The following is a 25363-nucleotide window of genomic DNA, read 5'->3' as shown; positions in this document are numbered from 1 at the left end:
CGCGACTGGGAAATAATTCTAGGCACTTTGTCACGATATGAAAGGACCAGGTGCTTAGCGTTACCGAAGTGGCAGGCGGAAGGCACCCGCTTATAGTGATATCGGCCTGGTGGGGGAGCATGCTCTACCCGAGCCATCATTACCTTGCCTTAGTCATCGGCAGCTGTATTGAGGTCCGAAGCTTAGGACGAGGTACGCAACTCCATGCAACTTGACGAGTGACATCCATCCAGACAATCTTCGCACCGACAGCATACAGAGCATCAAGTCAACCTCGCAATCATGTCTGGCGCCGCAGTAAGTCCTGCCTTATATCGCTTCCCAGCCCTGCAGCAATCAACTCGATATTCAACTGCTCGTTAGGATCGCGAGGCCGTCTTCCCGACTCGGCAATCGCTCGGTATCATGAAGGCCAAGCTCAAGGGAGCTGAGACTGGCCACAGTCTGTTAAAGAGGAAGAGCGAGGCGCTTACGAAGTAAGACAATGGAGGCAGTTTGGCCGATTTGAGTACGGCAGCAGCTGACTAGAGCTACCACAGACGATTCCGAGGTCAGCCATCACCATTCCGGCCGCCGTCTCTACTGGACGAACTAACGTCAGCGCAGAGATCACTCGACGAATCGACGAGGCGAAGCGGAAGATGGGACGTGTGATGCAAATCGCCGCATTCTCGCTGGCCGAAGTGACCTATGCAGTTGGCGGTGACATTGGATATCAGGTCCAAGAATCGGCCAAGGCAGCTCGATTTCGGATACGCACCAAGCAGGACAACGTTTCGGGTGTTCTCCTGCCATCATTCGAGAGCTACCTGACAGAGGGCAACAATGACTTTGGACTTACCGGCCTGGGAAAAGGTGGACAGCAAGTTCAGCGATGCAGAGAAACATATGCACGAGCCGTGGAAGCTCTCGTGGAGCTGGCAAGTTTACAAACTGCATTCGTGATATTAGACGAGGTCATCAAGGTGGTCAATCGCAGAGGTTCGCTTTTCAATCCGGTTTCTCCTACTCCAGATCGACTAAATGTATCTAGTGAACGCAATCGAGCACGTCATTATCCCTCGAACGGAAAACACAATCAAATACATCAACTCCGAGCTGGACGAGTTGGACCGTGAAGAATTCTACCGCTTGAAGAAGGTCAGTGAATCGGCGTCAGAATCTCTTGCTCAAGAAACCAGTACTGATACTCTCCGTGTCCATCGCAGGTCGCCAACAAGAAGCAACGAGACAATGCTATCGCCGATGCCGAGATGAAAGCGAAGAGAGAAGCAGCGGAAAAGAACGACACAGGTGCTGAGGCGCAGGATTCAGGCTCCGCAGATATCTTGGCCGGGGAGGAGGATGACGACGTGATTTTCTAGGGTATTGACGGGCTACCCAGTTCAAGATCACGACAGCTTTTTGCTTTGCTTTGCTTCTGCTTTTCTTATTAATGATGGTCCTTTCCGTTTTTTTTTCTGTACTTCTAGAGGACATGCCGACAGAAATCATTTACAACTATAATACAAACGCCCGTGAATTAATGTAGGTATAGTAGTTATTGGCGCTGGTAAGTAACCTTGATCGGTTTGTCTCCCAGCGTCATGCCAGCAGTGTTTTCCTTGGCTGTGATAGCACCCTGCTCATTTTCATATTCAACAAACGCAATACCGCGGCGACCTGGGACCAGTCTGATTTCCCGGAACCCATCGAACCGGCCAAAGATGGCGGTCAGACCCTCGACATCGTACTCGTCGGGTACGTTCTGGACGAAGAGGATCTTGTTCGGCGGCAAGTATTCGTCTGGCACAACGGCCGAAGCGGGAGCACTCGTGGATTTCAAGCCTGAAGGCTTGACGGATTTCGATGGTCGGGCTTCGGGTGCGCCAGCAGCGGCCCTCTTGAGCTGCCTCTGTTCGTCTGCTGCCTCGAGCGCCTTGCGTTTATCTGCAGAAATGTAAGCATGAGAGCGCCACTCGAGCCCATTGAATCTTGGCTTACCCTTCTCCGCTTGCCTGTGCCGTTTGTGAGCTTCTAGGTCTTCGCTGCTGCCGTGCATCTCGACGGTTTTATCGCTCTGCATGCGGGCCATGGCAACCCTCATGGGCTTGCCGAAGAGCTCGAAGCCTTCCACCTCCTCGACGGCATTGTGGGCGGCGCTGGGCTGGTCAAAGACGACGAATGCCTGCCCCTTGGCCTTGAGGTTTCGCTTGGCCACGATATCGACCACATTTCCAAACTCGGAAAAGATGGTCTTGAGCGCCTCCGTGAGAACTTCAGGCTTCACTCGCTCCTCGAGGTTGTGGACGTAGACACTACGAGAATGTCAGCCTGCCGCAAATGTGTGACGCGCGTGTCGCGGTGCAATGACACGTACGTTGATATGGGCATTTCGGACGCCATCCTCCTAGCCTAGTGTAGACGAAGAGTCCATCAATATGGGGAGTCGTTGATTTTGCGTTGAGCAGGCAAAACTTACATGGGGGGAGCGCGCGCAAGAGGTGAAGCTAAGCGTTGCGCTTCCGTAAACCAGCCTAGGCAGTGCTGAGTGCTGAGTGCTACCGCTTTGAGACTAGACGGGGATCAAACTATCTACATAAAAAAATAGAGGATTATGCATATATCTGCTATAAGACCTATTGAGAGCTCTACTGTACAACTTTCGACTTCAATTGAGGAAGTCGAGATTAGAATGTGAGGAATCAAGTTATGGTTTCTATTTGATCATTAGCAGCTCTTTTGTGTCTACGACACTTTGACCATTATGTATGTCAACCGAGTATATTCGTATAAGAAGATGGGTATCTAAGTGTTTATGGGTGTAGCTCTTCGATACAGCACTACCAGATGGGTCCTACCTGTTATTACAGAGTACTCCGTTATGGGAATTCCAGTTCACCAAGGCGCTCGGAGCTCATCTTCCATACATTCTAAGGCGCCAGAGCCCAACCCGCCAATCTACAAACTCCAGCTCACCTTCACTAACCTGGAGCAAGCATGCGAATCCGTTTGACTTCAGGGATATATGGAACCTAGCCAGCCCGAAGAGGACAGCGGCCAAAGGAAATATGAGAGATCATCTTTTTGTGAGGATGATGGCATCCACAAACTTCCTCGTCCTGACACTTGACCAGATGCTAATACTGATAAAGGCATCCAAGATATGAAGGGAGAGCGCATGTCTCCCTCCCTGTTGTGGATGTTGTCATATACTGGCTGAATATCTGACCATGGCCCAATCTCAGCTCAAAGCGGCAAGGCCCTGAGTCGCCCTTGTTCTCTCTTCCCTCTTTTCCAACTGGCATGGATCGTCGGAAGACTGAGGAAGAGAGCTGTCAGAGAGAGAGACATTAACTCTTGGCTCTTCACTTGGCGATTCATGAGATTCTTCGAAGCCAATTTAAAAGCTGCTGTACCGGAGCGTTTCACTTGTCGCGCATTCCTCGTCATCAAGCTATCTCGCCAGATACTCCGGCGCGTGCGGGTCTCCGTTCCGATTGCTTGGACCGGTTTCGTTGTTCGCTTGGCTCTGCCATGTAAGTGAGTCGCGAGCATTCTCGTCGGCTCTATCATCTGGCTAGTTCTAGGTGGTAGACTGCAGATGCATGCTCTGCTGCCTCCAAGGCACAGTGGATCGCTTGGGTCTCCTGTATGGCGACTCATCAACTATGAGCTCCAATGAATTTCACGATCAACGGAAGTTGCGAATGAGTGCGCTTATCTGATGGGCTCATGATCGACGACAATGGCGGCCCTGCGCTGCGGATGCTCTCATCTCCAGCAGATTGTTATGGCCATGCGCGCCATCCCCCCGGTCCCAGACATGTCTTATCTCAAACATTCTCACTCCTTAATACGACTCAGTATTTTGTGTTTGGAGTGGTGTATGGCTTATTTGACAAAGACCATCACGAAACCACGGATCTCAGCCTTCGGGATCGGCACTTCTACCACCAGTACGTTGAGAGATCGGCTCCTAGATCTAAGGCCCTCAGCGTGGTATCGAGCATCCCGTTCTTCCGTATGGCAACGAAAATAGGGCTCCTTCCTAAACAGGCACCCGGTTATAGCGGATTGCTGCCATCTATCTCGGTCGCCGGCTCTCGTCGTGATATCCCAACGGTAGCCAATGATCCTCGTCGATTTATCATGCATCGTCGTTCGGATTCAAAAAGATTATTCCCTTGACGAGCACCGTCGAATGGGATGAGCCCCGGGATAGGCGTGTACCATAACCGATGATGTCCTCATCGATTCTGAATCCTCGTCACCAGGAATCGGCCCTCAGATGTGCAGCCTTGGGCGTGGTGTCTTACATGCCATCTCAGTGATGTTACGTGTGGCTACAAGAGGACCGGGGGGAAGACCCTGTTGCAACTGGCATGTGTATTCCTTGGGATCTTCCATTGATCGTCTGGCTTGTTCGGCGGCATCTCGATTCTAATCAGTCGAAGGTCAATATTCTCCATGTATATGATACTCTAGCTCCCGCTGCTTCGAGAGTCTCCCTGATATGTCTCTCTACGGGCAGCAGAGTTTCTGATCAGACGTCACGGTGAAGATCTAGCCAATTGCTCAACAGGCAATTGTGTGTGGAGTGTACATACAATTATTCTCGTCAGGCAGTGTCCTTGTTTCGAGATGGATTCTCTACAACCTTCCCTGGAACTTGCAGCCTTGTTTGAAAGCTTCTATTCTCTGCCACTATCCGACATCAGCACACGTGGAGAGTTCCAACGTCTCTTACATTCAGATGCTGATAAAGAACGAATCCTGGAGTCAATACCCAACACGCCAAATCCCTCTCATCGCCCACTCGCTTTACTACGTCTATTGCTGAGCGAGCTACCGGGTTCATGGCCGACATTTCCTCTTATCAGATGCTACACAAGGCTATATCATTTGATGCCAGAAGACGCAAAGTCTCGTCGGGACGAGAGCCTAGCACATCTGGTTCGTGATACCTTGGAACTGGTCAAGAAGTCGTACCAATCTTTTGCCTCTTTCCTCGTCTCCGATTCGCAACCGGCTTTGCGATCTTCAACACCAGGGGACTTCATCACCCATAATGGGCTACGGAGGTTTGTTGATACTTTTCACCTTCCAACGAGCAGTATGGCCCGCAAGCCGATTGTCGCAATAGCTCTGCCTAATGGCCCCTTGCTGGCGGCCACTTGCATCGCTGTCACCACCTATTATACGTCTGCGCCAATCAACCCCACTGCCGGTGCTGAGCAATTCCGCGCAGACATTCAGCAAGCTGGTGCTCAGTTCATACTGACTACGAGTGAGGACTGCGAGAGGCTCGGCCTGAGAGACCCGTGGGTTGCCGCAGCAGGGATCGAGGTCTTTGTGATGAGATGGGACAACAGTGACGGGATCGATATCCGCGACCTTGGGGGCTCTGTTCTCCCAGTCCAAAGACAGAAACCTAAGTATAACGGGCCAGATGACTTCGGACTGATACTTTTCACAAGCGGCACTTCTGGCACCAAGAAAGTCGTGCCCCTGACGATACATTCCATCATCGCCGGTATCAGCTTTGTAGTGGACTCGTGGGGGCTGTCCGCATCAGACGTATGCCTCAACATGATGCCTTTATACCATGTGTGAGTTCACAAAGACAAGGCTCTGTATGGAGTATCCTTAGCTGATGATTGTGACAGTGGTGGTTTGGTCAGAAATATCTTTGCTCCCATCTTCTCGGGCGGCTCGACTGTCTGCTGTCCAGCGTTCGATCCCAGTCTGTTCTGGGATGTTGTTCAGGAGGTGCCGGTAACCTGGTACTACGCATCTCCGTCCATGCATTCAGTCATTTTGGCTGCGGCCTCCGAACGCCAGGCCGCTCTGCAGCAGAGCCGCATCAGATTGGCATGCAATGCTGCTGGAGGTCTCTTGCCGTCGCTGGCGTGCCGACTTCGAGACACCTTCAATTGCACTGTTCTTCCAAGCTATGGAATGACCGAGTAAGGAGATACGGAGCTGATTGCTGCTGGTACAGGACGATATACTGACATGTGTACCCAGATGTATGCCGATATCGACGCCCCCCTTGGATTATCAGCTTGACAGAGAGGGCACTTCGGGTGTCAGTACGGGGCCGGGAATCTCCATTCTAGACTGGTCAGACTCACCAGTCGCAATTGGCGACGTGGGTAGGATATGCGTCCGCGGTGAGCCCGTGTTCCCCGGATATCTCAAGCCAGACGGAACCCTGGACAGATCACCATTCAATTCAAACGGCTGGTTTGACACTGGCGACCTTGGCTACATGGACGAAGATGGCTATCTTTACATCACTGGACGGAGCAAGGAAGTGATAAACCGAGGTGGCGAACTCATCTCGCCGTTTGAAGTCGAGAATGCGATTATGCGCTCCTCCATGTCGCCAGAGTCGCCCCTGCATGGGCGTGTCACCCAGGCTCTTGCCTTTTCCGTACCCCATGATGTACTTCAGGAGGTGGTCGCGGTAGTGCTAGTCACACCAGCGAATGCTCCTCGGGTCGATCTGAAGACATTGCAAGCTTCGTTGCGGTCATCGCTCCAGCAGGTCAAGTGGCCAGTTCTCATCACCTACATGGATGATCTGCCGAAGAAGAACAACAAAGTGTTGAGAATCAAATTGGGCCAACGGTGCGGCATTCCGGAACTGACGGACAACACGCCGTACTTGAGCAGGCATTGGCAGGCTATTTGCCCCCTGCCAGACACCGATCTCTCAGTCCCTATCAAGTCATCGCCCTGCACGCTTGACTACAGCAAAATATCAGTCTGCTTGGATGAGGTGTTTCCACTCAGCAGCTTCAGGCACTATTGCAGACAACATCATCTCAGGGGTACCGTGGAAGCTTTCATTGCCCCAGCCGAGGGCAGCACAGGGGCACCGAAACACCAGCTCGATCAATTGAAGACAGAGCTGTCCAAACGGATCCACGGATACATGGTTCCTGAACATATACACCTGCTTCCCGATCCCCTCCCCCTAGATCGTTGTGGCGCTGTCGATAATGATGCATTGGATGCACTCCTTGCAGCCATGGGCGGCGCCTCTTTACAAGAACTTGAGGCATCCATCGAGGGAAGAGTCAGGAAAGTTTTTGGGGAGATTCTCTGCCAGCCTCCAGGGGACATCGCGCTCGACGTCGACTTCTTTGCCCTTGGGGGGGACTCTCTGAAGGCAGGGCGCCTCGTATCCGGCTTACGATCAACTTTCAATACTCAAATCCCCATCAGTCTCGTATTCAACCAAGGGACTGTTTCCGCCATTGCCATCTTCATCGAGAAAACGGCAGACTTTACACCTGTACATTCAGCTCACGAGGAAAAGGTCGGCTGTTCAAAGACCTACAGCTCCACGAATCCTTTGCTTATGCTGGTTCAACTCATCCCTCTCGCCATTATATACCCACTGCGCCGTGCCGTCCAATGGACTGCCTTTATCCTCGTCATGAGTTACGTGCAGAGATGGCCAACAAATCATCACACCGCAGGTCGGCTTCTTAACGTGGCGGTGTCAGTCATGTTTTCTAAATTCATAATCAGAATCGTTTGCCCGATTTTCGGCATCATGGCCAAGTGGCTGATCATTGGCCGTTACCGTGAGGGACTCTATCCCATGTGGGGAGCATACCACACACGCTGGTGGATGGTCCAGAAGATTGTGAGCATTTGCGGGAAAGGATTATTCAACACAAATGACTTCACGAAGCGGCTGTACTTGCGCCTGATGGGAGCCAAGATTGGTAGAGACGTCAAGATCGCTGGGACATCGCTTGGAGAATGGGATCTCCTCGACATCCGAGACGGCGCAACTCTGACGCGCTGTCTCTGTCGTCCCTTCGCTGCGGAAGGCAACACGTCCATGTATCTGGGCCGGATTGTTATTGGAGAGAACTCCTCCATCGGTATATCTTCCGTAATAGCACCCGGATCCGTGGTTCCTCCCAATACCTGCATAGGGCCAAACTCATCCAGCTGGGAGCTTGAGGATGCCGACGAGGAGAACCGAGATCTTTCTCCTAGCGCAGCACCGAAACCGCATCTGCTGCTCACCTGCTTGTTCACTGTCCCACTGGTATTCCTCTCATGGATTCTATCGATGCTGCCCTGGATGGCTGGCCTCGTCGGCATGGTACAGGATATGCCTTCACCAGAAGCTTCATCACTGAGGGACATTCTGGACTGGTTCTCAGAGACTAGAAGAGTGGCATTCCACTCTCTTGCTCTCATATTGCGTTGTCTTGTCGGCCCCTTTATGTTCTTTGCGTTTGCCGTGCTCGTGAAGTTGCTGCTGGATGCCATACTGGGAAAGATGACCTTTGCCTCTGCAAGAGACCGAGGCGCCATCGTCACCTGGCGAGCGGATCTAATGAAGACGCTGCTACCGGTTTCACGCCTGCACGATGTGACCTCGATGTTTGGGCAGCATTATGAAGCAACCTCTATAGCCGTGCGGCTTCTCGGGGGTCGGATTGGCAAGCGAGTCTATTGGCCGGGCACGGGTCCAAGCATTGGTGACTATCATCTCTTGGACATTGGCAACGATGTTGTCTTTGGCTCCCGAGCCCACCTCGTCACCTCGGATGGCACTGGATCTGAGAAGATTACTATTCAAGACCGTGCCATGATCGCAGATCGTGTATGCCTGCTTCCTGGAGTCACTGTCGGCGAGCAAACAACTATGGGTTCTGGCGCCTTGACACGCCGAGGAAGCTCTTACGTGCCTGGCGGCACCTATGTCGGCTCCAAGGGTCGTGATTGTGTCCACCTGTCCGGCGGCGATAGCACAGCCCAAGATGAGAAGAAGCTTGCTCGACACCGCATGCGGCACATGAGCAGCGATGATACTCTCATGAGCTCTAAGGCGGATCTGAAGAAGGGCTCCGTACGAACGCAGATTCAACGCTCAGGTAGCGAAGATACGCTGGCAGAATTACAATCTTCAGAGAAGAAGCCAGGCAATATGCGCGCCAGTACCAGAGAGCTGTTCACGTCTTCTGAAAGCGATACAGATGACAACGGATCAGAAAAGGTTGAGGCGGACCACATGTCCCCATTTGGACGTGCGTTTTATCTGAAGCTTGCGCCTTACCGCGTCCTAGGCCCTTTCACCATCTTCTGCTACTCTTCGTTCATCACTGTCTTCACCTCCTTTTACTGGAATGTGCCTATAGTTGCCTGTGTACAGCTGGTTGACTTGCTCATGAATCGGTTCATCCCCCGGGATTCAGGGTTCGCGTTCAACGTCATGGTTCTTTTCCTAATGTCTTGGGCCGGCATTGCAGCACTCTTCACGATCATGGCCGCCGTGGCGCTTCTCATTGTCGTTGCGAGCAAGTGGATTCTGCTGGGCCGCCGCATGCCTGGTAACTACGACTGGGACAAGTCCTCCTATTGCCAGCGGTGGCAGCTGTTCCTGAGCATCGAGCGGCTTCGACGCCGTTGCTTCCATAGCCAAGGAGTCCTGGGGCTTCTCACGGGGACGCATTGGATTGTGCTCTACTTCCGAGCGCTTGGAGCGGACATTGGTAAAGACTGCGCTCTTTTCGCCAATGGCAGTCCTAGTTTGATGTTCACGGAGCCCGACTTGATTACGCTTGGAGACCGAGTGACCATTGACGATGCCAGTGTCGTGGCTCATATTAACACTCGAGGCAAGTTTGATCTGAACAGGCTGAGCATTGGGGATAGATGTGTGATGCGGTCAGGGAGCAGACTGCTGAGCGGTGCTACGATGAAGAACGACAGCTGTCTCCTGGAGCACACGCTCATTATGGGTGGCGATGTGGTGGAAGAGAACTGGACGATGCAGGGATGGCCTGCGGAGAGATTTACTGGGAAGCGAGCAGAGACGACTCAGTAAGGGGCGAATCGCTGCATAACCGCCCGGCTGGCTCGCATGACCGCCGGCATTTGACAACAGAGCGTCGGAGGTGGTTCGAATATGCCTTTTGTTCACGTGGAACTGCTGTGCGAGCTCTGGATAGGTAGATGGTAATGGATAAACAAAATATTGCTGTGAAAATTCCCCAGCAACATGATCCAGGGTGCCTCTTGGGGCACACACATTGGTCTTTAGATTTGTCATTATTCATCGTCATTATTATTCAATATGTGTACTTTTTCTTAGCCCTGAGAATTCTCAATAACCTCGCTGAGAGACGCCGAAATCAGCCCATGTACTCCTTTACTCGCCTGCACCGCCCTCGCCACAAGTGTCTGGTAATTGTGCGTTCCCGTCGAGGGCAGCTGGCCCCTGAACCAGAGATTCGTGACTTCGTCTCTGTTGGGCAAATATGCCACGCAGCAGGCAGCCAGCACAGACTCATGCTCCAAAGCCACGGGATCGAGCACCATGGACAGTTCGCCGCCATCCTTGTCCGCCACCAGGGCGGCGACTCCTCCCGAGACGGTGTCGACGCAATCAATGCCCGCGTCCGCAATGGCTGCGGAGGCGACGGTGATGCATCCTCCCAGCACGTTCATCGCGTCCCATTCTTCGACGCGCCGCTCCACTGCGTCCTGGCGGGTCGACTCGCCCTCGATGATGGTCACCACCACGTCGACGCCGCTCTTGGGCCAGCGGTCCGCAATCACGGTGCCGCGGAGGGCCGTCTCGAGCAGTGTGCTGAGGTCCTTCTCGCTGGAGTCGCGAAGATAGCCCCTGCGCTGCTTGGTAGCGAAAGGGGCAAACTTGACGTGCGTCGAGAGGACCATGTAAGGAGAGAAGGGTGCAGAGCGTGGGAGAGACCTGGGGCCGTGGACGGTGCAGGCCAGCTTCATGCCAGAGCCATGCTTTCCTTCTCTCGGCTCAATCTCCAGATACGCCGAACCAGACGCTGACGGAGTCACTCCGGTCTTGAGATCTAGTGAAGAAAGAGTCAGTCCTTGTGACGATTCTAACACGATAAGATGAGATTCTCACAGAGTGGCCGGATGGCATCAGGTGCTCGTTGGCGGAGGGAAACGGCGTCTGATTCGGCATCATCGTACACGGGCGGCAAAGTAGAGCCTCCCGGTCCGTTTATTCTTCTCCGGTCTGCCATGATTTATGTGTTATGGCGGCTGCATGTGCTCGCCAGCTTGGAGAACTTTTTCGAGTGAGGCTTCGAGAGGGAATCCTTGAAGCGCTGGGATTGCCAGAAGAGGCATAGCTCGGCTACGTACCGCTCTCGCAGCACAGCGTCCCGAGTCCCGGGCTCACGCTATTCGCATAAGCGGGCGCGAGAATCGCATACTCGCATATCGATACGGCAGCTGTCCCCCTCCACTACAAATTCCTTTTGCGCGCCGAAAATTTTCTTCGCATCGTTGCTTTTCTTCTTCACCCGGCAAGCTCAGCTTCAGCTTCAACACAAGCAGTGGCTGTGGCTGAAGCCTCCCAATGCCGGAGGATGCTGCGGTCAGATGCCACTTGCACGCTGGATTTGACCGCAGCTGCAGTTTGCAAGGTACGACAATCCCGCGCATGCCTCATGGTTCGTCGCTCTTCCACCATCCACCAACCATCTTTATGATGATTTTACACACTTCTGTTCCCGCGAACCCTGAGCGAAGAACTACAACATGCATCACCATCTGAACAAGCCCTTTTCCCACCATTCATGCTATACGCGTGTTGCAACTGGTCAACTAACGCTGTATTGCTTTAGGGTGCCCTACCTGCTGCTGCCATTGCTGCTGGAAACATACATGGAGATGATCTGTACTCTACTAATCTAATATGGTAAGCTTGATTGTCTTTCTATTTCAATTCTCTACACCCCTTCACTGTCGATGATGAAAAACCTTTTTTTCAGTTCTGCTTCTGATCATCCTTGATGACTCCTAAATTACCAAACCAAGATCTCTGATATCGTCACCCATCTTCACTGTCAATGTTTGCACAATAGCACGTTGTGTCCAGTTGCTGACTCTTCTGCTCTACTGTGTAGTTACTTTCAGTTCCTCTAGTTTACAAGCTGCGCCGCGCACAAATCGTTCCTAGACTGGTATGTGAAGAGATTTCTGCTTGCCAAACCTGGCTCGAGGCGTCAAGTGATGAAAACAAGTCTATCCATTCAACGATCTCGTCTAAGCCAAGCCGCCCTTCGTTTCCTGGTACTTGTTCACGCATACTACCTGGCGATGGAGTTTTCTTCTGATGTCATGCGGCTCTCGTTGTTTTGCCTGTGGGGAGCTCGTTTTGGGTTCTTTGCAGGTGAGGCCGGCTGGACGAATGAGTAAACCGGCTTTCTGATGTGCTCTCGTCGACGCCTTTTTGGTGTACATTGCTGGAAGCTTGAAAGCAATGCTAACACCTGGCAAAGTTTTCATAGGCCTTTTTGGTGGGATGTGTCGCGCAGCTTGTCCGCTCGTCGAAGATTGAAGGGTAAGTCGTAGATATTCCTCGTAAATCTGTAGGGGACGTGAAGGTTGGAGCCTGTGTCTCGTTGCCATGAATTGCGTTTCCAGGGCATCCGAACAGCGGTTGAAGAGACAATCTCAGCAAGAAGAAAATAGAAGAGAAAAGAAATATATATTATTGACCTGACACATTCGTTCCTTGTTCACCTTGAGATCCATTAGTGAGAAGATGATCGCTTCCTTTGCTTTGCGTACCTTGAATGAGATGCAGAAGACGCACTTTGGTGCAGGTGGGCTTATGGGCGAGTTCCCGTAGGCTTTAAGCAGGGCGCCTCTAATGGACCCTTTCCAAGATTCACTTGCGTTAAGGCACCTCACACTAACACTCAACTTCATTCAACTGCATCGTCACCCAAGCCACCATTTCAGATCCAACGTACGGATTCATCGGTGACTTTTCATTACTCTGCTTTGGCTCAACCATCCATCAGCTTCATTCAGCATGCACGAAACTCTTCTCGGCGATGCGAATCGCGAAAGGCTGCATGCGATCCAACCTCGTACGTCTAGCCTGCTCATGCCCTTCCAGTCCATCTATCCGTTTACCCTCCCGCTTTGCCCAGCTAACAGATTCCCTTTTCCAGAACCTGCACAGGCCAAGGATTTCAATCTACAAGATGCCTCGTCCAGATTATGTGATGCAGTTGCTCCCGAGGTAACCGTCTCCCAACCTCCCCTACCTGGTCAACCCTCCTCATTCTCACAATGAGCTGTTTCCCGTTGCACAGGCACTTCGTGATATCGGCATAGAGCTATTCCGCCATCTCGACGCTCTGTTGGCCAGCCGTGCAAATAAAGATGAAGAGAACCCGCCCAGCGAGCCTGCGCAGGCCTCTTCCTCAATTTCAGCTGAACAGCTTTCCTACGCCCGAAGCCTCATTGTCCCCGTGGCCGAAAAGCTACTCAACCTCTCCAAGGATGGCATGAACAACGACGCACCAGGTAAACACAAACAGCACCACATGATAAACAGATCGGAAACTTCAATGCTAAGAACAAAACCCCCATCTAGCCGTCGACTACACCACTCGCTCCCTAGCAGCCGAGGTCGGCCTCGCCCTCCTCACCCTCATCTCTCTCCTCCCCACCCCATCATCACCCCCCCTCCCCATCGACGACGCAGCCCTGATCCACGTCGTCACATACACCGACGATAAAGACCCCTGGACAACCACACAATCCTCCCGTCTCGCAATTCGCCTGCTGGAAGCAAGCCTCACTGATGACGACAGACGGGATACCTTCATCATTCAGTCCCTCCTCAACGACACCCTCCGTCCCCAGTTCGCCAAATCCTCCTCCACCAGGTTAACTCCCTCAGGCCGGCCTCTGCAAGTCCCTCACCAGCCTGGAAGCAGCAGACAGCCCGGCACACAGCTCGACTCCCTCTCCCAAGAGCACGAAAAGCTCCATGCCGCATCAAGCTTCAAATGGGCCGTCACATCATGCAGTGTAAGCTACATTCAGAATCTTAAAACAACACAACAAGCATGCTAACTCATACCAGCGAACCGCAACAGGCCGCCACTGGCCTCTATTTCTCCCCATTCTCCTCTCCCTAGCTGAGGACATCAACACAGCAGTGAGGCTCAAAGGCCTCAGTATTCTTCTCCTCTTCCTCGACAAATGCCCTCCCAAAACAATACTCTCCGCCGGCGTCGACAATGTCATTCAGGACGCCGTCTTCCCCACACTGCTTTTCCTGCCCGACACAACACCCGAGAGCGAATCCTTACAGCTCTTGTATCCTGCATACCAGGTCCTCCTTCGTGTAGCCCAGCTGGATCCAGACCCAAAGAGCGTACGAAGGCGGCGGTTCCTCGACAAGCTCCTGCGAGACGGCGTCTTCACGGGCCACTTTCACGCCTCACAGCATGTTCGCATTGTTCAAGTTCTCATGAACGTCATAAAGGATATAGTCTCCTGCCTGGGCCTCTTCTCTGCAAAGCACCTTCAGGTAAAAAAGCACCGTCACGTTGATACATCTCACACAACTGCATTCAGTGTGCTAACCAAGAATTCCTCGCGCAGAACCTCCTCCGCTTGTTCTCGACTACGCTATCAGACCCCTTCGTCACGGAATACCCGCCGCTCGTCTGTGCAACTGCCGAAGCGCTGAATACGACCCTGATCAACTGCTGGCCGAGATTTACTTCTCCCGGTTACATCGATCAAGTGCTTCACACAATTTCACTATGCTGGCTCAACCTCAAATCCTCGCAGCTACCGACGCAAGACAGAGACCAAATCTCGGCGCATCTTGTTCGTACATCGGCAATCTTACAATCTCTCTGGAGCCGACAAGGCTGCTCTGGCCCCCCTGCCCAACTAGCCGCTGTCTTGCAGAAGGAGCCTCGACTCGCAGAGTTACTTCCCAACGCCCTCAAATAGCAAGTCTATCTATCCCGGATCATCATCGTCATTATACCTGCGACGAGGGCCGCAGAGTTTGTTCAGTCCAGCGGCTGCTGCTTGAAGAAGGATTTGCCTCGCAGCCACTTGCCATAGGCCTTGTACCTCTTCTTGGGCGCGTCCTCTTCGGTGACAGTCAAGGGGTTCTCTCCTATCTTTACCAGCTCCGAGTAGACGTCTGCGTCCTCGTCGACTCCCGTCACCATGAAGCCCTGATCCAGCCATGCGCCGTCAACATAGTCCTTGTACTCGGATGAGTCGACGTCCACCGGGGTATCGCTGGACACGACGAGCGGGAGGTTCTGCGGATGGCGAATGTACCGCTCATAGTCGTCCGCTTCGTGGTCTTTGACGAAGGGATTCAGCGCGTCATGCACCGCCTTGGTAAACGTCCACTGCGTTCCCTTGGACTTTTCCAGATCCGACGGCTTCTCCCTCAATGTGTCCGCCGACAGAGAGGCTTTCGCAGGCGATATCGCCCCGTGGCCGCTGTAGATGCCCCAGGCCTCCCCGTTGTGCGATCCGCGCTGCCTCGGCCGCAGCCAGATGTTCCGAGACGCGTCCCGCCCAGTCTTATCGGAATAAATCGACGAGGCGTTATCTCCCGTATCCGAAAAGGCTGCCTGTTGCCGGTAGGCCTGCGTCGAGACCAGCGAATCGGTCGGCGATGTCGGCTCCTTCTTCACTTTTCTCTTTTCAGGATCGACGTCGCCGTCGGTTCGGACTCGGAAAGGGCTGAGATCATATCTACCATCCTGAGTTGCCTTCAAAGGTATGTATTTGATAGTGGAGTTCATCTTGTACGCAAACATCTTGGGGAAGGACGACAGAGTCGCCGGTCGATAGTACTCTAGCCAGTAGTCATCAAAGGATTCCGTATTCTTACAATGCTTGAGGGCCTTTGGCGCCACAAACGGAGGGATCTTCCTCTCCTCGAGGTGCGCCGGTGTGTACCAGTTGATGTAATTCGGCCTTCCCTTTTCCGTCCACTCCTTGGGGTTGGCGTGGTGAAGGTAATAGTCCGTCGGCAGATCCCAGAGCATGGGCTGGCCCTGCGTGAAGATGTAGTTGCCGAGGAAGAGGTTGTATGCCTCCTGTCTCTGGCTGTCCAGGAAGGAGTTGTTGTAGTATCGCTTGAAGCTCTCAATCATATCGCGGGAGTGGCTGGTCCACTGGTTGATCTTTCGATACGTCTCCATGGTGTTGACGAGCTGCGAACCGCCATACTGGACCGCAATGGTATCTCCGTGGTCATGCCACATGTGCGTGAAGAGGTTGACGGCGTCGGTATCATACTCGACAGAGGTGCTCTCGAGAATGCCGAGGGCGTGAAGCTGATGACCCAACGCGCGCTTGCCGATGACGAACTGCGCGGCATTGGTGCGGTCCAAGCAGTCGATGCAGTTCGTACGGGCAACGCCGTTCTGGGCTGACATGGGGCTTGTGATGCCATCGCCGTTCCGGAAGAAGCCAGTCGTGTTCAGGACAGACTCGGCAATCGTTTCCAGATTGCCAATGACATCGCCGCCGCGGATCTTGGATGCACGGCTCATGTCCCAAGCCTTGTGGATGATTTTCTTGTCGGCTGGTAGGAACTGGTTCAGATAGTCTATGGCGTGAGTGTACTCTGCTAGAAGCTTCGATTCCCTCGGCTGCCTTTCCTTCGATTTGACGAGGTTGAGGACATAGATGGGAGCGCCGTAGCGCTCAAACAGGTTGTCGAAGTGAAGAGCGGCGGCGCTGTAGAACGGATCAACCAGATTAAGCTCGATAGGCGGCTTGGGAGTCACGCCGGTGCTGTCCTGGGTCCAGTAGAGGGGGATACTTCCGCGGTGCTGTACATAGGAGGTGTACTGGGGACTGCAGTACGGCCTGGGGCCGGGGGCATGGAAGGACGTCGTGAGAGATTCGGCAACGATTTGCTCCGTTTCCACATCGTTGGCGACGTATCCCTGATAATGAATGAGAAGGTGAAGATGAAGGAGGCATTGGAGAAGTGGCTGCAACATGGACTTACCAGGTCATTTGCACCTCGTTTCAGGAAACGAGCACCTGCGAAATACCGTGACCGCCTGGCGATGACAGTGATGTGCGCTGTGCGGCCATATATTGAGAGTGCTTCATCATGCAAGTCAGCAACAGCTCATGGGCAACGAAGAGTGAGCACTCGTGAGCATGAAAAGACGTTACCTGCTTGGTCAATGTATCCGTGGATGATGGGCCGACACCAGTCATACGGGTCTTGGAGGACATTGACGGCGGGCTGCAACAGGTAGCTATTCCACACAAACATCTCGTTGAGGTCTTCGTTCGGCCAGGGAATAGTCCCATTCGCCAGGGACGTCCTCTCTCGTGTGATATTGTGCTGGAGTGTCCGAGTGATATCATACGAGTAGCTGTAGTAGAACGACTTGGTCAGGTCCAGCGTGTTGAGGATGGTCAAAAAGCGCTGCTCCTCGGGCTTGTTGCGAACATCGACCTTGGAGCGGCCCGGCGTCAGCGGCACCAGCTCCGTGCCCTCGAGCTGATGGATGTAGTGACCCCCGATCATGGCAACGGTGCTCTTCTTGGTGATGAGCAGCATGTAGTAGGGGCCGGTGAACTTGATGAAGCCCAGCAGCCCCCAGGTGGTGCAGCGCAGCTTGATGCCGCCAGACGCCCGGTTGCCGTCGTCGATGGTGTCGAGCAGCTGGTTCACCTCCCTGAGGCTGTAGACGATCTTGTCGTCTGTGATGTTGAGCTCGGCGCCCTCCGTGGTCCGGTCAATCTTGAGGATGCGGTACCGGCGCTCGCTGACGTCGACGCCCACCATGTAGTAGCGGCTGACGGTCTCGTAGAGGGTGAACTTGTGCATCTTGTAGAAGGACCGCCCGTCGTCCTGGCCGCTCTCCACGTCGCCGTCGTCGTCCTCGGCCGCCGGGTTGGCGGCTCCCGCCGAGTCTGGGCTGGACATGCGGGCGAAGGGCGTCGCTACGGCGGGCTCATCGTTGTCTTCCCCCGGCTCCCGGGCAGTGGGCGAGGCGATGCTGGGCGCTTCGATGCTCTGCTGCAGCACCGAGGCCGGGATGCTGGCGTCTGAGGGCGGAGGCTGCGACTGTGCCTGTGACGGGTTGCCGCTGGAGCCCGGCCCGGAGTCCTGCTGGTCCATGGGCGCTGGATACGACGCACAGGCAGCTCAGGGCAATCAGATCGTTATACGGAGTACAAGCATATGCATATACGACGCTCCAGTCCAGTGAGGAGGGTTGTCTGACGTTGCCGTGCTACTGTGTCTACCAGTACGAGTAGGAGCCTAACGGTGGTCGCCACAGGCCTGACGATGGGCTGGTGGCAGTGACATGTGACTGTTGGAGGGTGACTTGGAGGAACCTGGAAGCATTGGAATGGAGACGAGTTGAGCATCAGAATCCGTGGGGTTGAGATGTCGTTGCGGGAACTTGGAGGCTGGTGGTGGTCCATGGTACTACTACTGGAGGTTGACGGCTTGACATGTTAGCAGGTCCGTTGCACCATCCCAACTCTGGGCTAGTCGCTGCAAGTCCTTGGGTTTCTATCCGCAGCGTGAGAAGCTTGTTTTTCGTCTGTAGATAGAGCTATCGTGTGTGATTGTTCTGGTGCTAATGACAACGACTCTTCATGCTACTTTGTGCTGGGCTGGGTAATTATTGAATGCTGTTATAGTATCCAACACGAGCTTACGCGTAGGTTCTTACTGGGTTTATTCATACCAAACGACATTCACTGCGTCAACCGTCATGCCATCATACCTTACCCAAGGTGAACCCTGTAGACGGATGGAGTCTCCCACTAGGATAGGTAGTACTGCACTATAAATCCTCCCAGTACCGTCCGTGCTGACGCCACAGAGGGCCCGATACCTATAGCGCTGCTAGTCCGGGGGCCGAATCTCCCCGTCACCGAGGTATCGGCACCAATCTACAGTTATCTGCTCAGGTACTGCAGCCACCAACCAACGAGTGCCCCAGCCTGTAGACACCCCGACTGCAGTGCAGTGCTAAATAACCCCAACCCATGCAAAGCCAGGGCACTCACTCAGCCTTCCCTTGAACCTGATTTATGCAGCTTCACACGCCTCTGCCAGAGGCTTTCCAGCAGCAAGCATTCTTCCCCAAACTACCTTTACCAGCCGCATCTCTTCAACGGCTGCGCCGCTCCAGTCATCCTGCTCACTCATCCTCCAACCACCAACAGCCTCCTTCCCGAGCATCGCCCCGTCAGAATCGCTTCCCTAGGCGCGCGGCCATCGCCTGACTGGCCTCGGTCATGCAGGATGGCCTTGGAATAGTGCCGCCTCTGGCAGCGACACAGCAAGCCGCCGGCTTCGACCCGACGACGACGAATGCCTGGTATAACCTGACGGCCCTTGCCCGCGCTGTCAACGTGACGCGGTACGCGCCTCTGTTCGAGGACGTCGTCATGGCCGGTCCGCGCATCGTCATGAAGCTCGGCTCGCTCATGACGGCACCCAACTCCCTCGCCCTCTCGGCCCAAGACGTCGTTGCCTCTGCGACCGAGCCCGACGCCGAGATCCTCCGCCCTCTCGCCACCGACTCGAGCCTCTACAGCAACATCATGAACGTGGCCTCGCCCTCCGGCTCCCAGGGCGGCGGCTCAGCGCCCCAGACGGCGTTCCTGTCTCTGGACGGAGTTCGGGGTCTGGGCAGCGTCTTCGGCTATGCCACCAGCAAATGGGCGCTCTCGTGCCTTGCCATGGCCGTCATCCTCAACCGCACTCACATCTTTGCGGCCACGCGGCGGAGGCTGCGGCTGCGTTGGCAGGTTAGACTCGTGCTGCGCATCGTCCCTGTTGTCCTGCTGGTCTTGCAGGCCCGAACCCTCCTGCAGTCTATCCAATGCCAGACCTCGCCCGATTTTGCGCTGCTGCGCTGGGGCGACGCCAACAAGAGCTCCGATCTCATGTTTTCGCACTCGAACCCTTTTCTCAACACCATGAGCTCGACGCTGCTCTTCGGCGCTACGGACGAGCAATCGTGCGTTGCTGCGCAGATGGTGCCGTCACCAGACCCCGACGCTCCCCGAGAGCTTCGTGGCTCCCTTTCTCGACTGTGGCCCCAGTTTGGCACTTACTGCCTCAGCCAATTTCTTGAGACCATCTCTTGCGCGGTCCAGGGACGTCCCGTGGCTGCCGAGACAGGCATGACTCTGTTTGAACAGTCCCTTGCCTTTGCCGAGGCCGATGCTGCTGTTAATAGCCAGCTTGGATGGGGCGCTTTTTCTAAGTACCAAAGCCCGATTCCGGCGTCACTCAGCCAAGGAGGCACTGTTGTCATGACGCGCGCGGCGATTCTCCGACGTGTCAACACATCGCCCGAAGTCCTGTGGATCGCCTTTCTGTCATCCATGACACACATCACGAGCCATGTCTTGGGTATCTTCGATCTCCAAGCCAAATATCGGCTTGTCAACACGGCATTCTGGGGGCTTTGCTTCATGGGCAGTCTTGTATGGAGTTTCGTAACCTTTGAGGCGGAGAACCCTGCCACTCAAGGATTCTTCAGATTCCCCACGGTTTGCATCATTGGCTTCATTCCCCACGTCTTGATCCTCATTGGCATCATCATGTGTCTGTTCGTGTACGGCCTCGCCTTGCTGCTCACGGCTGTGATGCCGCCTGCTAGCCAGGAGAACTCGAGGATGACCTTTCGCCAACGCCTGCTCCACGCGCATGAGAACATGCAAGCCAATGTTTCCTTATCAGAACTTCGGATCACGCGAGAAATGGATTTCTACACTGCCCTGCTGAGGACGGGATTCGCGGCCATCACCATGGCCAGCGAGGCCGTCTATCTGAATGAAGACCGCGGCGTCAGTCTGAAGCGCCAGACCTGGCTTGAAGAAGCCCGTTACCGAGAGGCAGAGGAGCTGCGGAGGCAGTGGATCAGCATGGGCCTTTCTGACCCTCGCTATGATCAGATAGGCACTGTTGGTCTCATACCTGTCAAGGACGGACCTCTCTTACCCCCTAATGGCTACAGCCGAGAGCGGGCTGCGCAAAAGGTTCCTCGCGGTCGTGGTGATAAAGTCATCCGAGTGGGCATTGGCGCTTCCGAAAGGAGTTCGCGATGGCTTCTAGCTGTGGAGTTCCTCATTGCCATCAACAAGCTGCTGGGAAGAGTGTTTGCCCTGTCCGTCTTGTGGATCCTTGGTGTCCTTCGCCTTCAAGCTCGCCCTGCATGGCTGCTGTGGCTGGCGAGCCGCACCAAGGCGACCGGAAATGGCGAGGCGTCAGGGCAAAGGAGCCGCTCTGGTGGCAGCAGGGACGCAGCGGCAAAGCCTACAGATGGAGACGCCTCTCTTAAGATGGACGCTCTCGACATCGAGGCCGAATTCAGACGAGTCGATACGAGCCAAGACGAAGAAGTCCTCGACGGAGACCTGTACAAGTACTGGCTCAAAGGGGGGTGGTGGGGTTCCAACGACATGAGCGGCACGTATCAGCCAAGCCATGACGAGGACGACTGGGACAACACGAGTGTCATCACCACGACCACCAACGGGGGCGACACGGAATCTGAAGCCGGCGACGGCTACTCATCAGACGAGGGCAGCGGACAGAGGACACCAACCCAGCGCTCGCCGCAGCCGGGACGTGAGAGCACTCCGTTCCTTGATAGCCCACTGGCCATGAGCGATCTTGCCCGTCTCCTGCACCCCACCAGTCTGGAAGAGCGGCAAGACGCTGAAAGACTGGCAGCCCACCTCCAGAGCGATCGCATCCTGACCCGATCCGGCTTCAGACGGATGGAGCAGCTGCAGCGAACCCGAATCCTGACAGTGCAGAGCCCCAAGGGAAAGCAGCTGAACAAGCTTGGCCCTCAGGGCCGCCTGACGAAGCTCAGCCCTGAGGAGGAAGAGCATCTTCTAGAGCAGCTGATCTGGACGAAGCGTCAGGCCACTCCGACCAATGACGACCAGCAAGTTGCCGGCGGGAGCGAAAGCCCGTCGTCCCCTGCTGAGGGCGAGAGCCCTCCGTGCGTGGTCTGTCAGTGCTCGCCTCGGACCGTCATCGTGTGGCCGTGCCGCTGCCTGAGCTTGTGCGACGACTGCCGCGTCTCGTTGGCTATGAACAACTTTGACAAGTGCGTCTGTTGCCGTCGGGATGTCATGAGCTTCAGCAGGATCTATGTTCCTTAGATGCTCCAGATCAGCGGTGTTTTTCACGACATGACCGAAGGGCTCGATTGCGTGACTGCTTATAGCAAGCAGAGTCGCTGTCGTCTTTGTAACCCACTTCTCTCTCTCACTTTTCTTCTACATGCGATTCACCTTTCTTTTTTCCACAAGTTTACTTTTTTCATGACGCACATATTTTGGAGTTGGGGATCAGGAAGGCAGCTTTGATTATTTTCATCTCTGACTTGGGAGCTTGCTTTTGCTCTTGAATTTCTCCCATCTTTAGACTGACGATGATGTCGGTATATATATATATATAGTAGCCTCTTTCTACTCTCGTACTTTGAATGACGATAGGGTTATCATCATGTTCATATATACTCTCAATTGGATCCTACATGCCGGCCCACTCTATGCTGAAACTTCTCACAGCAGGGAGGGCCGCATCTGGCCTTGTGGTGGTGGTGGTGGAGGACGGCTCACGACCGCCTATGAGAAAGGCCTTCTTTACAGCTGTCGCCAGTCTGCCGCCGCCTACGATGTCAAGGATGGGTATCTCTTCCTCCCAGCCATACTCGTTCGCCATGAAGTGAGCATGGAAACGCAGGGGATCACCGGGGTAGACGCTGTAGCGGGCCCCGAACCGCAGGCCGGGGGTCATGTAGTATCCGTTGCCCAGCATGAACTGGCACAGCGACCCTTTCTCCGAGTCACGGGGCACCACAGGCAACGCGTGAGCGTCTGGGGAGACATAGTCGACGCTGGAAGTCGGCGTGACGCCCAACGAAGTCACTTGGCTATTGCGAGAGTAGAGGCTGCTGCTGCTGCTGCTGCCATCCGACTTCCCGGAAGAATCACGCAGCTTCTTCTTCTCGGCCTTGGTAGCCGCTATGGAAGCCTTCTGGGCAGTCATCTCGGCAAAGACCTTGTGCGCGGCCAGCTTCCGCGACCGCAGCGAGCCAATGTACGCCCTCCGCTCGTCGGGCCCCAGCGACAGCAGCGCGGACCGGTGCGCGGCCACGTCATCTACGACGTACGCGACGCCCGCGGCGAGCAGCGCGTCCACCTCCTCGGGCCGCAGCTCGATGGGCAGGCCCAGGAAGATGTTCTGCGTCGGCTGCTGCGGCGTGGTGCCCACGAGCGTGCCGTTGGTGTTTGCCCTGCGGCGGAGCGCGCTCACGGCATCCGGGTCGAAGACGAGGTACCGCCCCGAGATGTTGGCGATGCGGATGAGCTGGGGGGGTTGTTCCATTGTGTGGCTGCTATGATCCTGCAAGACGCGATTTGGTCATTAGTCCCATTGTCTGCAAGAGGTTGAAATGAAACAGAAGTATTTGCATGTGTTCAAGAGGGTAGAAAGTCATAAGTCGTCTTCGTAAAATTTGATTTTGTCATCAGTGTTCAGTGGATTGACAGATTTTCAATAGCATAATCATGTAGAGAAACCCCCAAGAACTGTTGTTGATATGGAAAGCAGAAATTTGCAGCGCTCAATTGAATTGCTTACCTTGCATCTTTGTGTGTCTCTTCCTCAGCCTCTTCAGCATTGGGAGTAAGAAGACATGGAGAGGAAGAGATGGAGAGGGAGGTGTAGGAAAGGAAAGAAAGATTTTTGGTAGTCTTATATGAAAATATCGAGCTATTGTGGTGGGGAAGCTCGAAGCCTCGGTAGAGACATAAGGCCCCACTCACGGTTCGGGTGCTGAAACTGCGGTCGTTGAACGGCGTGAGAATATCGTCTAGATGCATACCTTGAAAGGGCTGGTGTAAGAGGCCATGAAGCCCCGAGCTTTCATGCAACACACACTGACTGAATGAGGAAAAAAGAGGGAAAAGAAGTAACCAAGCTAAAAGTCCAGCTTTGGCTTATTCTCATTCGATGGCGCACCCGAAGGCCCGTCTTCATCCAGCAGAGGCGGCAGACTATACGGCGCGATGACCAGCCCGCTCGAAGCGCTCAGCTTAAACGACATGTCCTCCTTCACCCAGCTTCCCTCCAATCCTCCTCCCTTTTCATGGAAGATGGGCAGCGAATGTATCCTAAAGAGCCCCTGCGCCTTGGTATCGTTGGCCGAGTTCCGCTCAGGGGGGTGCTGAGGCTGCTGCTGAAGCGGTATCAGCTCCAGCACGCCATCACAGATGAGCTCCGCCCGTCGAATCAGCCCCGTTGACCGGGGATATAGAGAGGTAGGCAGCGTCATCATGGCAACGACCCTCGAGGGGTCCTGCCGCAACAAAGCTCGGATCTGGTGTAAGAATTGCAACACCTCTTGCGGGCGAGAAGCTGAAGGCGGATAAATCGTTGGAGAGAGTAAGCTGGGAATGACGATCCTGTGAATGCTGGTGGGAGGCGAGCTCTTGATCTTGGTGGTGACATCGCTGATAAAGCGCCGGAATATCGACTGGCTTGACTCCATGCCGGTGCCCCGTGTGGTGTGAAACTGCCCCTGGGCGACGCTGTCGTCCAACCTCGCTGAGAGATCAAAGCTGTGACAGAAAGGGGCCATCCCTTCGGATGAGTCTGTTATTGAGGGACCTTTGCACTCATTATCAGTACATGGTCCGTAGATGAATGCATGAGCATGCTTACCTCGTGAGGGTGCCGCTCTACTGCCCAGCGTCTCATATCGCCAGGCAATCTTCATCTTGCTGTCCGACGAACCGGAGCTCTTGCTGCTCTCCTTGGACCGGCCCTCCGCAGCCAGCCCTGGAAGCTCACGCCGCCAATGATCTCCAAACCCCAGCACATGTACAGAATGGCCCTGGATCAGCCCTTCAGCGGCAAAGTAGCGCAGCAAGATCCCTCCAAAGTCGGTCGTTCCAGACTCCTCAAGGAGAAGGCTCGTCCCCACGGGCAGTCCAGCATGGCCCGCGAGCAGCTGATCCAGGGAGGACGTTCCCGTGGAGGTGGTGAGTCGTCCGTCATGGGGCGAAGGCCGAGTCCCCGGGACTGAAACTTTCTTCTGCTGTAATTCTGGTGCGGCACCGGAGACACCAATCACTGTATTCCGCTTCCGAAAAGACATTGCTGGATATTTGTTGGAGTCTGGCTCCTGAGGGGTCGTCTTTATGTTGCTGTTCAAGGCGCAACGTCGGATACACTCCAGTAGGGTTCGTATCCAGTCTGAATTCTCATTCAAAAATGGAATCAAAGGTATATGAACAAGGAATATTTAATTTCATAAACAAGGTAGCCCATGATCAGCGCTTTTCCTTCACTCCATGACGCATCTTGGCATCGTCCTGCAAAAACCATACACACAAAATCCTTATCTTATCAAGCCTTAATTGCCCCGATTCAGCACTATTGCCCAGCACCCAAAATCTTGCATATTATCCCTATATCCGACACAGCCGCAGCCCATCAGCACCCCTCCAGCTAGAATAAATTTCCACGGCGAACATCAGA

The 25363-nt window shown here is 54.3% G+C and overlaps 9 protein-coding genes across 9 annotated transcripts; 4 read left to right on the top strand and 5 right to left on the bottom strand.

Annotated features, from left to right (window-relative positions):
* Positions 1-282: 282 nt before the first annotated feature.
* On the top strand, positions 283-1364 carry BBK36DRAFT_888 (vacuolar ATP synthase subunit D; the record flags this gene model as incomplete). The annotated part of the gene is made up of 6 exons (XM_024898580.1): positions 283-297; positions 364-476; positions 540-550; positions 607-981; positions 1034-1140; positions 1209-1364. 6 exons carry the CDS (start codon positions 283-285, stop codon positions 1362-1364), a joined length of 777 nt encoding a protein of 258 aa, XP_024754347.1.
* Positions 1365-1540: 176 nt separating this feature from the next.
* Positions 1541-2385, bottom strand: BBK36DRAFT_1165502 (RNA-binding domain-containing protein; the record flags this gene model as incomplete). Its single annotated transcript, XM_024894788.1, has 3 exons — positions 1541-1929; positions 1984-2297; positions 2360-2385. The coding sequence occupies 3 exons, from the start codon at positions 2383-2385 to the stop codon at positions 1541-1543; spliced, it is 729 nt and encodes a 242-aa protein (XP_024754346.1).
* Positions 2386-4623: 2238 nt separating this feature from the next.
* Positions 4624-9844, top strand: BBK36DRAFT_1176362 (hypothetical protein; the record flags this gene model as incomplete). Its single annotated transcript, XM_024896016.1, has 4 exons — positions 4624-5591; positions 5649-5948; positions 6010-8891; positions 9009-9844. 4 exons carry the CDS (start codon positions 4624-4626, stop codon positions 9842-9844), a joined length of 4986 nt encoding a protein of 1661 aa, XP_024754345.1.
* A 263-nt stretch (positions 9845-10107) lies between these two features.
* Positions 10108-11027, bottom strand: BBK36DRAFT_1137662 (hypothetical protein; the record flags this gene model as incomplete). The annotated part of the gene is made up of 2 exons (XM_024893185.1): positions 10108-10847; positions 10907-11027. The coding sequence occupies 2 exons, from the start codon at positions 11025-11027 to the stop codon at positions 10108-10110; spliced, it is 861 nt and encodes a 286-aa protein (XP_024754344.1).
* A 1793-nt stretch (positions 11028-12820) lies between these two features.
* Positions 12821-14506, top strand: BBK36DRAFT_1176357 (hypothetical protein; the record flags this gene model as incomplete). The annotated part of the gene is made up of 5 exons (XM_024896015.1): positions 12821-12887; positions 12972-13042; positions 13116-13329; positions 13400-13839; positions 13895-14506. Coding segments are annotated over 5 exons (1404 nt in total), but the record flags the coding sequence as incomplete, so codon positions are not given.
* A 334-nt stretch (positions 14507-14840) lies between these two features.
* BBK36DRAFT_1165499 (hypothetical protein) lies at positions 14841-17653 on the bottom strand (the record flags this gene model as incomplete). Its single annotated transcript, XM_024894787.1, has 3 exons — positions 14841-16751; positions 16817-16917; positions 16990-17653. The coding sequence occupies 3 exons, from the start codon at positions 17651-17653 to the stop codon at positions 14841-14843; spliced, it is 2676 nt and encodes an 891-aa protein (XP_024754342.1).
* Positions 17654-19083: 1430 nt separating this feature from the next.
* On the top strand, positions 19084-21975 carry BBK36DRAFT_1107194 (hypothetical protein; the record flags this gene model as incomplete). Its single annotated transcript, XM_024889232.1, has 1 exon — positions 19084-21975. The coding sequence occupies one exon, from the start codon at positions 19084-19086 to the stop codon at positions 21973-21975; it is 2892 nt and encodes a 963-aa protein (XP_024754341.1).
* Positions 21976-22348: 373 nt separating this feature from the next.
* On the bottom strand, positions 22349-23206 carry BBK36DRAFT_1176342 (SEN34 subunit of tRNA-splicing endonuclease; the record flags this gene model as incomplete). The annotated part of the gene is made up of 1 exon (XM_024896014.1): positions 22349-23206. The coding sequence occupies one exon, from the start codon at positions 23204-23206 to the stop codon at positions 22349-22351; it is 858 nt and encodes a 285-aa protein (XP_024754340.1).
* Positions 23207-23801: 595 nt separating this feature from the next.
* On the bottom strand, positions 23802-24980 carry BBK36DRAFT_1137658 (PAXNEB-domain-containing protein; the record flags this gene model as incomplete). Its single annotated transcript, XM_024893184.1, has 2 exons — positions 23802-24475; positions 24545-24980. The coding sequence occupies 2 exons, from the start codon at positions 24978-24980 to the stop codon at positions 23802-23804; spliced, it is 1110 nt and encodes a 369-aa protein (XP_024754339.1).
* Between the last annotated feature and the right edge of the window lie 383 nt (positions 24981-25363).

The sequence above is a fragment of the Trichoderma citrinoviride genome (assembly GCF_003025115.1).
Source record: "Trichoderma citrinoviride strain TUCIM 6016 unplaced genomic scaffold BBK36scaffold_1, whole genome shotgun sequence".
Classification (NCBI taxonomy): Eukaryota; Fungi; Ascomycota; class Sordariomycetes; order Hypocreales; family Hypocreaceae; genus Trichoderma; species Trichoderma citrinoviride.
This window is presented reverse-complemented; position numbering and strand designations above follow the sequence as displayed.